Source organism: Petromyzon marinus, chromosome 25 (genome assembly GCF_048934315.1).
Source record: "Petromyzon marinus isolate PM22_M1 ecotype Great Lakes invasive population chromosome 25, UKy_Petmar_22M1.pri1.0, whole genome shotgun sequence".
Classification (NCBI taxonomy): Eukaryota; Metazoa; Chordata; class Hyperoartia; order Petromyzontiformes; family Petromyzontidae; genus Petromyzon; species Petromyzon marinus.
This window is the reverse complement of record NC_133691.1, coordinates 9480829-9494108: the sequence shown is the minus strand read 5'-3', so window position 1 is coordinate 9494108 and position 13280 is coordinate 9480829. Positions and strand designations below refer to the sequence as shown.

Here is a 13280-nt window from a genome sequence, read left to right as displayed (position 1 = left end):
TCCTCCTATTCTTAGCTCTTTCGGTAAAGTCACGTTGAAGGGAAACAATAAAATAATAAAATATATATAACAAAAATTCTCACGACGTTTCGACCATGACACAAATGACGACCGTTTGTGTTATGGTCGAAACGTCGTGAGAATTTTTATTGTTTTATATTTTACTATTTTATTGTTTCCCTTCAACGGGACTTTACCGAAAGAGCTAAGAATATGAATCACTGCAGTCATGAAAGCTTTAAATCAAAATTTTTCCTCCTGCTGCATGCGCAGTTGGTGACTTTGGCCACAATCAACTCCATCTTGATCTTAAACCCAAGAGAATCCGTTGCACAAGTCTGTTGATGAGACACAGAATCCACTTTTCTGGTTTTTTAATCAAATCTGGAGGAAAAAAACGTGGAAGGCCGTGTGGGCCGTTGGAGTGCGTACAACATTTAAAGGGCCGTAACATTATATTCTTGGTTCTTTCGGTAAAGTCACGTTGAAGGGAAACAATAAAATATATATAACAATAAAATTTTCACGACGTTTCGACTACAACACAAGCAGTCATCACCAGGTGTGAAAACCAACGGCAAGAACATTTGAAAGAAGTGGCGGTTTGTATTTATTTATTTTTAAACGTTAGCGCCACAGATAGGGATTTGACAGTTTGTTTAGATGGACGAGTCCATCTATATTCATATTCTTAGTTTTTTAGGTAAAGTCACGTTGAAGAGAAAACAACAAAATAACAAAATATATATAAAACAATAAAAAATTCTCACGACGTTTCGACCATAACTCAAACGGTCATCATCAGGTGTGTCGGTTTGCATAAATTTATTTTGAAAAGGCTTATTTATTTATATATATAAAAATAACGTTTGCGTCACGCGCAACGATGGCAGTTTGCCAGGAGGGAGACGAACAATGTGTGCTGTCTGAAAGCCACTGTAAGCGTGAACAATCAATTAAGACCCGAAATGGTTTATCAAATCCTTCCGATGATTGCTCAGCCAGAATCCATCTTCTCGGTTGAAATTGTCTCTCTGTATATGTGGTTAGCCTCATGAACAAATCTCTCATGGTAGCCAGATGGCTTGCAAAGAACCTCTGTCTTGGAGAAGTCAATGTCATGTGAGCCTACTGAATTATAACAGTGATCTGCCACAGCCAAGGTGTTGGTCCTACCGTGTTTTAGATCTGCTTTGTGTTCACGAATGCGGTCCGAGACATGTCGTTTGATTTCTCCAATGTAACTACTACCACAGAGGTAACTTAGTTTGTAGACACCAGGGTACTGTATGTCCGGAATCACATCTTTTACAGACGAAACCAGATCATGGATTTTATGTAATGTGTTGAAACGGACCTGGATCTTGTGTTTATTCACGATTTTGGAGATCTTTTTTTGTGATCCCCGCAATGTAGGGTAAAGTGATGGTTTTGAAAGGCTCCTCAAGAGGGTCCTTCATGGTTTGAGTGATAGCTTTGCGGATTGTATAGTCGGAGTAACCATTAGCCTTAAGAACTTGGTGTACGTGCTTGATGAGCGTTTTTAATTATATGAATTAAAAAAGAGGGATGACATTGTAATCCTCTCAGCCGACAAGGGCAATACTACTGTCATGGATAAAATAGAATATAACAACAAAATTAAAGAATTACTCGACGATGGCAGCTATACAAAAATAAAAAGATCCCACCAACAGCCTCGTCACACAAACCAAAATAATTTCTGATTCAACCGCATTAATTGATCAAACTAAACAGTTTTTGTTGAAACCTGCTGCCAGGCCACCAAGATTATACGGCTTACCAAAAATACATAAAATATACACCCCTTCGTCCCATCGTCTCTACTATCATCTCCCCAAACCGACAAACTGGCTCGTTTTCTGTCTGGAATCCTGCGGCCTTTCACTGGAAAAACCACCTCTGCGGTACAAAATTCTACTCACCTGGTATCGACAATCAAGGGTATTTCCCTATCCCCAGACGACCTGCTTGTCAGTTTTGATGTAGTTTCCTTATTCACCAAAGTTCCTGTACCTGACACCATCGCAATCATTGAAGACTTGGTTCATCAAGGACTTAACACTGAGGTACCCCCCCCTAGTGAGACACTGCTTAACCAATACATACTTCACTTGGAATGGAACTTTCTACAAACTGAGGGCACCCCAATGGGCTTCCCCCTATCTCCGGTTATAGCCAACATTTTCATGGAGAAATTTGAGACTGACGCCATCCAGACTGCCACTCTGCGCCCAACCTTATGGAAGATGTACGTGGATGACACTTTTGTCATCTGGCCACATGGCCGGCCTGGTCTAGACCAATTCTTCGACCACATCAATTCCATACACCCAGCCATCAGATTTACCATGGAAGTCGAAAAAGATGGCAAGCTACCTTTTTTGGATGTCCTAATAAAAAAGAGACCTGATGGTTCAATGAGCCACTCTGTCTACAGGAAAGCTACCCATACGGATGCTTATCTGAAACCGGATTCCCCCATCATCCATCACAGAAGAATTCTCTCATCAAGACTCTATACCATAGAGCCCAATGCATATCCGACCAGGAACACATAGGCAGTGAACTCAAGCACGTACACCAAGCTCTTAAGGCTAATGGTTACTCCGACTATACAATCCGCAAAGCTATCACTCAAACCATGAAGAAGGACCCTCTTGAGGAGCCTTTCAAAACCATCACTTTACCCTACATTGCGGGGATCACAAAAAAGATCTCCAAAATCTTGAATAAACACAAGATTCAGGTCTGTTTCAACACATTGCATAAAATCCGTGATCTAGTTCCGTCTGTAAAAGATGTGATTCTGGACATACAGTACCCTGGTGTCTACAAACTAAGTTGCCTCTGTGGTAGTAGTTACATTGGAGAAACCAAACGACATGTCTCGGACCGCATTCATGAACACAAAGCAGACCTTAAACACGGTAGGACCAACACCTCGGCCGTGGCAGATCACTGTTATAATTCAGTAGGCTCACATGACATTGACTTCTCCAAGACAGAGGTTCTTTGCAAGCCATCTGGCTACCATGAGAGAATCGTTCATGAGGCTATCCACATATACAAACACAGAGACAATTTCAACCGAGAAGATGGATTCTGGCTTAGCAATCCTTGGAAGGATTTTATAAACCATTTCGGGTCTTAATTGATTGTTCACGCTTACGGTGGCTTTCAGACAGCATACATTAATTTTCGTCTCCCCCCTCCTCTTTTCCGAATATAGATAAATAAATAAAAACCACCACTTCTTTCAAATGTTCTTGCCGTTGGTTTTCACACCTGATGATTACTGCTTGTGTTGCAGCCGAAACGTCGTGAGAATTTTATTGTTTTATATATTTTATTGTTTCCCTTCAACGTGATTTTACCGAAAGAACCAAGAAAATGAATCACTGCAGTCACGAAAACTTTAAATCAAAATTTGGCCGTAACATTGTCAACTTATTTGAATGATTATGGATTATGGATATCTTCCAATGTGCGAGGGAGAAGATGTTGTGGCTATGCGCTCCTGTAATCCAGCACCACCGTGGAGACGATGGGATCGATCACAAGACGTGTTAAAAGCTCTCCCAATTCGTGGTCGTCGAGGTCGCAACACCCTGGCTTTGCCAGGAGATTGCTACACACCTCGGCGGACGCGTGGGTTTTCTCGGGGAACTCCGGTTTCATGGTGTAGTGACGCCAACGCACGTTCTTCTTGCTTTATTAAGAGCTTTTATTCGGATGCAACTCTATTTCAAGCCTCTGATTGACTTCCTGACTCTAACTTGATTTGGTGCTTGACTCTGTTCACACGTACTTGTATGTGAGGTCGAAAGTGATCCGTTGCCTCGGTCGTTACAAAAGTCATAACAAGCAGCCAATTCCGTTTCAACTACCACGTGCATCACCGGAGAGCGACGCGGTCCCTTGCCCGAGTCGTGAGAATTTCACTACGGTCCCCGGATGGTGGGGTTGTGACGTGGTGGGAGGGTTGGGAGGGAGGTTTGAGGGGTGGGTTGGGGGGGGGGTGTTGAGGGGGAGGGTGTGGGTGGGGTTACGGGGGGAGGGTGTGGGTGGAGTTACGGGGGGAGGGTGTGGGTGGGGTTACGGGGGGAGGGTGTGGGTGGGGTTACGGGGGAGAGTGTGGGTGGGGTTACGGGGGGAGGGTGTGGGTGGGGTTACGGGGGAGGGTGTGGGTGGGGTTACGGGGGAGGGTGTGGGTGGGGTTACGGGGGAGGGTGTGGGTGGGGTTACGGGAGGAGGGTGTGGGTGGGGTTACGGGGGAGGGTGTGGGTGGGGTTACGGGGGGAGGGTGTGGGTGGGGTTACGGGGGAGGGTGTGGGTGGGGTTACGGGGGAGGGTGTGGGTGGGGTTACGGGGGAGGGTGTGGGTGGGGTTACGGGGGAGGGTGTGGGTGGGGTTACGGGGGAGGGTGTGGGTGGGGTTACGGGGGAGGGTGTGGGTGGGGTTACGGGGGAGGGTGTGGGTGGGGTTACGGGGGAGGGTGTGGGTGGGGTTACGGGGGAGGGTGTGGGTGGGGTTACGGGGGAGGGTGTGGGTGGGGTTACGGGGGAGGGTGTGGGTGGGGTTACGGGGGAGGGTGTGGGTGGGGTTACGGGGGAGGGTGTGGGTGGGGTTACGGGGGAGGGTGTGGGTGGAGTTACGGGGGAGGGTGTGGGTGGGGTTATGGGGGAGGTTGTGGGTGGGGTTACGGGGGGAGGGTGTGGGTGGGGTTACGGGGGAGGGTGTGGGTGGGGTTACGGGGGAGGGTGTGGGTGGGGTTACGGGGGAGGGTGTGGGTGGGGTTACGGGGGAGGGTGTGGGTGGGGTTACGGGGGAGGGTGTGGGTGGGGTTACGGGGGAGGGTGTGGGTGGGGTTACGGGGAAGGTTGTGGGTGGGGTTACGGGGGAGGTTGTGGGTGGGGTTACGGGGGAGGGTGTGGGTGGGGTTACGGGGGAGGGTGTGGGTGGGGTTACGGGGGAGGGTGTGGGTGGGGTTACGGGGGAGGGTGTGGGTGGGGTTACGGGGGAGGGTGTGGGTGGGGTTACGGGTGGGTGCCCACGTGACGCGGGGACGCGCGCGCGCGCGCGCTCTGCTGAGTGGAGCCTGGCCTAGGCCGCGCCGCGGGGTCAGCGCCTCGGGGCGAGAGACGGAGACGAAGGCTCGCGAGGAGACTCGGCCTCGGCGATCGACTCCCTCGGGGCGAACCTCTCGCCCTCGGTGAAGAGACTCGCAATGATCCTCGCCGGCACTTCGAGCCTCGCCACGAAAGGCTCGCCGTGCGAGTCTCCCGCGTCCCCGCCGCTGGAACCAGACGGCCGCGCCGAAACAACGGGGATGGTGAGACGCGGCACGCGGTCCGAACAAAGGTGTAGGTACACGCACGAGAGGTGTAGGTACACGTAAGAGAGGTGTAGGTACACGTAAGAGAGGTGTAGGTACACGTAAGAGAGGTGTAGGTAGACGCACGAGAGGTGTAGGTACACGTAAGAGAGGTGTAGGTACACGCACGAGAGGTGTAGGTACACGCACGAGAGGTGTAGGTACACGCACGAGAGGTGTAGGTACACGCACGAGAGGTGTAGGTACACGCACGAGAGGTGTAGGTACACGCACGAGAGGTGTAGGTAAACGCACGAGAGGTGTAGATACACGCACGAGAGGTGTAGGTACACGCACGAGAGGTGTAGGTACACGCACGAGAGGTGTAGGTACACGCACGAGAGGTGTAGGTACACGTAAGAGAGGTGTAGGTACACGTAAGAGAGGTGTAGGTACACGTAAGAGAGGTGTAGGTACACGCACGAGAGGTGTAGGTACACGTAAGAGAGGTGTAGGTACACGCACGAGAGGTGTAGGTACACGCACGAGAGGTGTAGGTACACGCACGAGAGGTGTAGGTACACGTAAGAGAGGTGTAGGTACACGTAAGAGAGGTGTAGGTACACGCACGAGAGGTGTAGGTACACGCACGAGAGGTGTAGGTACACGCACGTGAGGTGTAGGTACACGTAAGAGAGGTGTAGGTACACGCACGAGAGGTGTAGGTATACGTAAGAGAGGTGTAGGTACACGTAAGAGAGGTGTAGGTACACGTAAGAGAGGTGTAGGTACACGTAAGAGAGGTGTAGGTACACGCACGAGAGGTGTAGGTACACGCACGAGAGGTGTAGGCACACGTAAGAGAGGTGTAGGTACACGCACGAGAGGTGTAGGTAGACGCACGAGAGGTGTAGGTACACGTAAGAGAGGTGTAGGTACACGCACGAGAGGTGTAGGTACACGTAAGAGAGGTGTAGGTACACGTAAGAGAGGTGTAGGTACACGTAAGAGAGGTGTAGGTACACGCACGAGAGGTGTAGGTACACGTAAGAGAGGTGTAGGTAGACGCACGAGAGGTGTAGGTACACGTAAGAGAGGTGTAGGTACACGCACGAGAGGTGTAGGTACACCTAAAAGAGGTGTATGTACACGCACGAGAGGTGTAGGTACACGCACGAGAGGTGTAGGTACACGCACGAGAGGTGTAGGTACACGCACGAGAGGTGTAGGTACACGTAAGAGAGGTGTAGGTACACGCACGAGAGGTGTAGGTACACGCACGAGAGGTGTAGGTACACGCACGAGAGGTGTAGGTACACGTAAGAGAGGTGTAGGTACACGTAAGAGAGGTGTAGGTACACGTAAGAGAGGTGTAGGTACACGCACGAGAGGTGTAGGTACACGCACGAGAGGTGTAGGTACACGCACGAGAGGTGTAGATACACGCACGAGAGGTGTAGGTACACGCACGAGAGGTGTAGGTACACGCACGAGAGGTGTAGGTACACGTAAGAGAGGTGTAGGTACACGCACGAGAGGTGTAGGTACACGCACGAGAGGTGTAGGTACACGCACGAGAGGTGTAGGCACACAGAGGGTCAGAGGCATATAGACACATGTAGATACATACAGAGAGATGGCAGGAATAGATACACGCAGAGAGAGAAAGAGATACGGAGACATACACTCGTAGAGAGATACTGTACACAGCGCGATCCACACGTTTGCTGTACAGTACAAAGTTCCCCCATGTTACCTGACTTGGGGGCAAGTGCTGTTAGCGAGCACCTATTAAGGCCGGCACGGCACACGAGGGGCTGGGTGGCCAGCACCACGCCCGGCCGCCTTTGTCTCGATGTTTACACACCGCACCAGGTACTAATTCGAGGCTGAGTCTACCTAGGAGAGGCCCATGACCGGTTCACACAATCGTCACTGGTGTTGGCCGTGAGCCTGAATCGAACCCGGGTCGCCGGGTTCGTCGCCCTGTACAGTACACAGATACACATAGGCAGAGAGATACATAGAGACGTATACAAATGCACATACACAGAGAAACACATTTGGTAATCGATCAGGATTTGTTTAACAAGCCTGACTGCTGATGAGACCCAGAATGTTGAAAACGGACCAGAGATTGCTTGCTTCAACAGATGCAGTTGGGTGTGATATTGGTCTTGAAAGTCAACGAAGTCGCTATGTGAGCACCAGCCACACAGACGCACATGGGCACATAGGCATTTGTACATACACGCACCGAACACACAGGTGAGCGTAGCCTTACAGGAATAACTGAGGAACGAACACTGCTGCTGACGTGGTTCGTGACGCCTGGAGCTGCACTTTGTTGCCCAGAAGCTTCTCTCTCCCGCTCTCCTCCCCTCTTTATTTCCCTCTCTCTTCCTCCGTGTCCGTGTCTACCTCGTCTCCCGTAAGCTGATGGAAGTCGAAGTGCAAGATGCCCCCGCTGCCGACCCCGCTGCCGACCCTGCTCCCGAACCTGCTGTTACTGCCACAGTCGTGGTGGCGCAGAGCAAGCAGAAGACGCAGTACAAGCAGAAGTACACGGCGGCGTGGGAGCGCGTTCCAGCACTCAAAGGTGCGTGGAGCCCTGGGCTCGGATCGTCTCTGGGAGAGTTTACCCTGGGGGTGGTGGGTGGTCAGCTTTGGGAGTTTGCACGTGTTGTTGCCAACCACGACCACCTACCCCCCATCGAACAAGACGTCAACAATGTACCTGGGCCGTACACTCTTGTCCCGATTCCACATCCGGAAGAATTATTGTGAACAGATTGGAACAATGTGGACGTCCGGATTACACACCTCATTCGAGACTCAAACATTGCAACTCCTGCCTTTGACTTTCAGAATCAGAATCTTTATACTTGAAGAATATGATTAACTACCCAACTCTTTTCGATTTAAAGCTTTCGTGACTGCAAGGATTCATCTTCTTTGGTTCTTTCGGTAAAGTCACGTAGAATGAGAATAAAATAATAAATTAATCAAATAAAATAACAATAAAATTCTCACGACGTTTCGGCCACAACACAAGTGGCCTTCATCAGGTGAAGGGACGAGACTGTCTCGAGGACAGCACTGGAGCGAGACAGTCTCGTCCCTTCACCTGATGAAGGCCACTTGTGTTGTGGCCGAAACATCGTGAGAATTAAATTGTGTTATTTTATTAATTTATTATTTTATTCTCATTCTACGTGGCTTTTACCGAAAGAACCAAAGAAGATGTACCCAACTCTTGTTTTTTGGGTCTTTCGGTAAAGTCACGTAGATAGGTTCAAAGAAGATTAAAACAAAAACAAGCGGTCGTCTTCCTAAAGGCGACCGCTTGTGTTGCGATTGAAATGTCGTAGTTTTTTCTTGTTATTTTCTTTGAACCTACCTACGTGACTTTACAGAAAGACCCAAAGAATATTAATTCCTGCAGTCACGAAAGCTTTAAGTCAAGATTTATACGCAACTCTTTTTTACAGATGTCCTCGAAGAACATCAACAGACCGATGTGAATACCTTCATAAATGGAGAATTAAATACAAGCCACAGTGCGAATGTGGTCATGCAGCCCAAATTATGATCCATATAATAAACCTCTGTAGTCTGTGCTCCTTTAATTATAGAATACCAAAATTACACAGATTGTCCTGAAGCCCTCTCATCGTGGCTAGCAGACCTTGACATTGATTTTTAGCTCCTGAAGATATTGCTATAGGCCAGGATAGAATAGCTTTGGAGAATGGCCGTGGATATGGTGGTGCTGGTAAAACTGGTGATGATGATTGTGGTGGTGTTGGAGATGGTAGTTGTAAGGTTGGTGACTGTGGTGGTGTTGTGAGATGTGGGGAGAAGAAGTATAGCGGTTAGCGTGCTGCGATACGAACCAAGCAACCCGAGTTCAGTTTCCACTCACTGCCAACACCAGTGACTATTATCTAAACAAGTCCTGGGCCTCTCCAAGGTCGACTCAGCCTTAAATGAATACATTGGTGTGGTTTGTAAACAGCAATAGGGAGACTAAGGTGGGTGGGCGTGGTGTTGGCCACCCACTCTCTCGTGTCCTGTGCCGGTTGGAGATGATGCTTGTTGTAAAAGTGGTGGTGGTGCGTTGATGTCATCCAGTCTCAATCGCATTTGGTGCAAGGAATTAAGAGGTTTTGTATGTCCTGTCAGAAGAAGACAGCTGAGGGGGCGACGTAGACTTTGAAGTTTAGCTCTCGCACTTTGCCAGTGTAACGTCTAAAGTTAAGGCCGCGCAGGTTCAAACTGGAGTCTAAACTGATTGTGGATTTTGGCTGATAGAGAAGGCCTTCAGTCTTAGCAGTGTTCAGCTGGAGGCAGTTTTAACAACTTCCAAGATGTGAGAGAATCATTGGTGCCATTTTGGAGAATACAAGTAACAAAATCAATAAGTGGACAATGTACTTCAAATAGCTGTCCCTCTTAAAAATATTTGTATTTTGTTTATACATCCCATCAGCCACATGGCCTTCTGGGAGTGTGAATTTTCAGGAGCATTCATTCAACACAGGAAAACTGTATCAGTTTCCTACATTCAGTTTATTATCATTAATCAGGATTGATATGACCCATATTTAATTGAGAAGGTCCTTGACAAATGACAGTTCAGCATTTGTTCAAGCAATTCTGACTCGGTAGCTAATACAGATGAGTACAGATGTTAACTGTATTCGTGCTGATTTGTTCCGACAGGATGGCTATCTCCAGTTCCAGGAAACAAGTTCATGGCTGGGTGCAGGATATGCAACGTGACGCTGCACGCTCGAAAAAAGGACCTGATGGATCATTGCAAAACCAAGAAGCACCAGAGATGCCAAAGCAGTATAAGTTATTCAGATGTAATTGCTCAGTTGGCTACCTATTCAACGCTGAGCGATGTGAAAGATGCCGAGCTTCGCATTGCAGCATTCACAGCTGAGCATTACTCCCTGCAGAGCTGTGACCATCTGGCAGACATGATCTGCAAACTTGACCCACAGTCCGACACCCTCAAGTCTCTGAAGCTACACCGGACAAAGTGCACAAGGCTGATCACCAACGTGCTCGCTCCCTCACTCCACAAGGAACTGGTCGAAGATATATGCTCGTCCGCCGCATATTACAGCCTCATTATTGATGAGCGAACAGATGTCAGTTGTGAAAACTGCTTGTGTTTACTCATTAAATATTACAGCACGAAGCAGGAAATGATTATAACAACATTTTACAGGCTTCTCACAATGAAGTCAAGTAGTGCAGAGGATATCTGTAAGACCATCATGGATTGTCTGCAGGAGGATGAATTGCCAATTGAGCGGCTCATTGGGGTTGGTGTTGATGGTGCGAGCATGGATGTTGGATGTGAGAAGTCTATTTCCATGATCCTAAAGGAGTCTGTGGAGCATGTTGTGGTGTTCAGATGCATTTGCCGATCTCTCCATCTAGCAGGAAGCAAGGCATCGGAAGCACTGCCAAATCATCTCGAATACTTGGTGAGGGAAACTTACAATTGGTTTTTCCACAATAAAAAACATCAACTGGAGCACAAAGATCTGTTTAAGTCGCTGAATTCTGGAGAAAACCCTCTGAAAATGACCCAAGCGGGGAATGTGAGGTGGCTTGGCACATACGAGGCAGTGTCCCACATTGTTAGCCATTGGGACACGCTGAGCAAAATATTTGAAATGGCTAAAATCAACGAGCGATGCTTTCTTGCAGAACAGCTGCACCAATTGTACTCAGACTCCTACAACAAGCAGTACCTTGTGTTCGTGAAGCACGAACTTATGGATCTCCATCGCATCAACAAATTGTTTCAAATGGAGAATACGGAAGTGTCACAGCTGAATTCTGACCTTGTAGACTATCACTACGGTCTTTTGAAGAAGCTCGTTGGTCCTCAGCAGCTGACCGAGCTCTCGCCAATAGAAGCGCTGTCGCTGAACTTTGAGAATTGCATCATGCCAAGTGCCGTGACAGCCATTGGCAAAGGGAAGACTGAAGAAGTCACACAGCATTGCATGATCTTTCTGTGTGAACTCCTCACACAAGTGAGAATTTGTTTGCCTGAAAATGTGGAAACATTGCAATTTCTGGATTGGTTGACTCCAAAATACAGTTGCTGTGAGCTCAAAGAGTCCATTGTGCCTCTCGCGACACGGTTCTCCTCGATTGTGAATCGTGTGGATGACACAGAACTTGAGTGGAGACTCCTGCCGATGAAAGATTGGAGTCAGCAAACAGAAACCGTGAAGTTTTGGGCCGAGGTCTACAATGCAGAGAATGCAGTCGGAGAAAAGATGTTTGTCAACATATCCAGTTTGGCCCTGGCCGTACTCAGTCTGCCTTTCTCCAACGTGGCAATGGAGAGAGAATTTTCCGTTGTCAATAAAGTCAAATCAAAGCAGCAGAACAGAATGCAGACCTCCACCATGGAAGCCATTATCCAAGTGAGGTGTGGACTGGCATGGAGGCAAGAGGACTGTAGCAACTTTACCGTTACCAAAACCATGCTGGAAAAATTCACGAATGACATCGTGTACAAACCATCAGGGAGCACCGAGGCCACGGAGATCGTCGTGACAGAGCAGCTGTGAGCCTGGAGGTGCAAGGAGTTTCGGTGCTTGCATAGCAGCTTTATTTTTCAAAGAACCTTACATCTAACCTTGCCTCTGCTTTGCTTTTTATAGCAAGTAGTTTATAAAGTAATTTGCATTCCTTAGCTATTCTTAAAAAGAGACTCCAAATTAGAATTTGCATTCATATTACCATTTAAGTAAACTGATTATCTTTTTAGGGCAGGTTATAATGGAACTTTAACAAAACAACATTTTGCATGGATTATGTAACATTTCACAACATGCGTGTTAATTCGCCCTATCAGTCCAGGTGCATCCCACATCGAAGCACGTGGCAGGGCTGGGACACTGAGCGAGTCCTGTTTGTGCCGCTTTGGGTCTCCTCGTCTTGGAAACTCTGTCCAGTGTGGTTTGTTTTTAAGAGTAATTGTGCCACTGTTACAGACAGATGGACAGAGCTAATTAATTTATGCTTTCAGACTTGGCTGAAGAAAAGTTAAAAAGACAGCCATACATTTGGTGTTGTTGCCATGTTATTTTTTACAATTTGATGTTTCTTCCTTATGACTTATACAGCTGTGTAAAATCATATTTAGTACCCGTAAAAATATCTCCCCACAACGCTTTGTATGGCATTCCATATATTGCTTATGACCAGTTTTCTGAAATGTGTGAACTTTGTGTTCAAACGTCAATGTAAAAATCACTCGGTACATTTGTCTCTTGAACTTTACTTTCGTCACATTGTCAAGACTCGTTGCATTAAGAAGCTTAAGCGCCTATGTGGTAGATGAATCGCACCGCTGCAGCGGCACGGATTCTTCGGTTTGTGAACACGACGATTGCACGCGTATATGACGTGACCTGGCGGGTGCAGGAAGACTACAGAGAAGACTGGACGTATGTAAATACTTAAAGCATCGCACAAGGGCCGTGTTTGCCATGCAGTGGTGCAGTCTAAACCAAATGCTCTTGAACAGAGCACAGCAAACAATTGTACACGCAGGCTGGATGCCTCTGCCGTTTCCATCTGGAGTGCTATTAAAGAGAAGCCAATGACACGCAGCAGCACACGACATGTAGAAAACGTCCACATTCCTTTTTTAAATTTGTGGACGCCAAGTCGAGCGGCCGTGTATGAAATTATTATATGCTCGGTGAATGTCTCCTCAAGCGAGCAGTCCCATGTCGGTGGCCCTGAGCCATTTTGTGAAAATTACACTTCTGGCAGGTGCCAGCCTCTCCACGAGGTGATGGATTTCACGGTGATGTATTTACCCCAGTGAGTAGCTGGCCTGAGTAAGCCCCTCACTTCCATTTGAAACTTCCTTCCAATTGTGAGTCGAGCGTGC

At 47.9% G+C, this 13280-nt stretch overlaps 1 protein-coding gene across 1 annotated transcript; it reads left to right on the top strand.

The window, feature by feature from the left end:
- Nucleotides 1–5058: 5058 nt before the first annotated feature.
- Nucleotides 5059–12641, top strand: LOC116945876 (uncharacterized). Its single transcript, XM_032960510.2, has 3 exons — nucleotides 5059–5356; nucleotides 7775–7937; nucleotides 10064–12641. The coding sequence occupies exons 1-3, from the start codon at nucleotides 5252–5254 to the stop codon at nucleotides 11944–11946; spliced, it is 2151 nt and encodes a 716-aa protein (XP_032816401.2). The 5' UTR covers nucleotides 5059–5251; the 3' UTR covers nucleotides 11947–12641.
- The last annotated feature ends 639 nt before the right edge of the window (nucleotides 12642–13280 follow it).

Bases quoted from the DNA above. Each gene is read 5' to 3' on its own strand.
- LOC116945876 (XM_032960510.2), top strand. From the start codon at position 5,252: ATGATCCTCGCCGGCACTTCGAGCCTCGCCACGAAAGGCTCGCCGTGC. The intron at 5,357-7,774 runs GTGAGACGCGGC...GTCTCCCGTAAG, and splicing joins GCGCCGAAACAACGGGGATG to CTGATGGAAGTCGAAGTGCA. The intron at 7,938-10,063 runs GTGCGTGGAGCC...TTGTTCCGACAG, and splicing joins GCGCGTTCCAGCACTCAAAG to GATGGCTATCTCCAGTTCCA.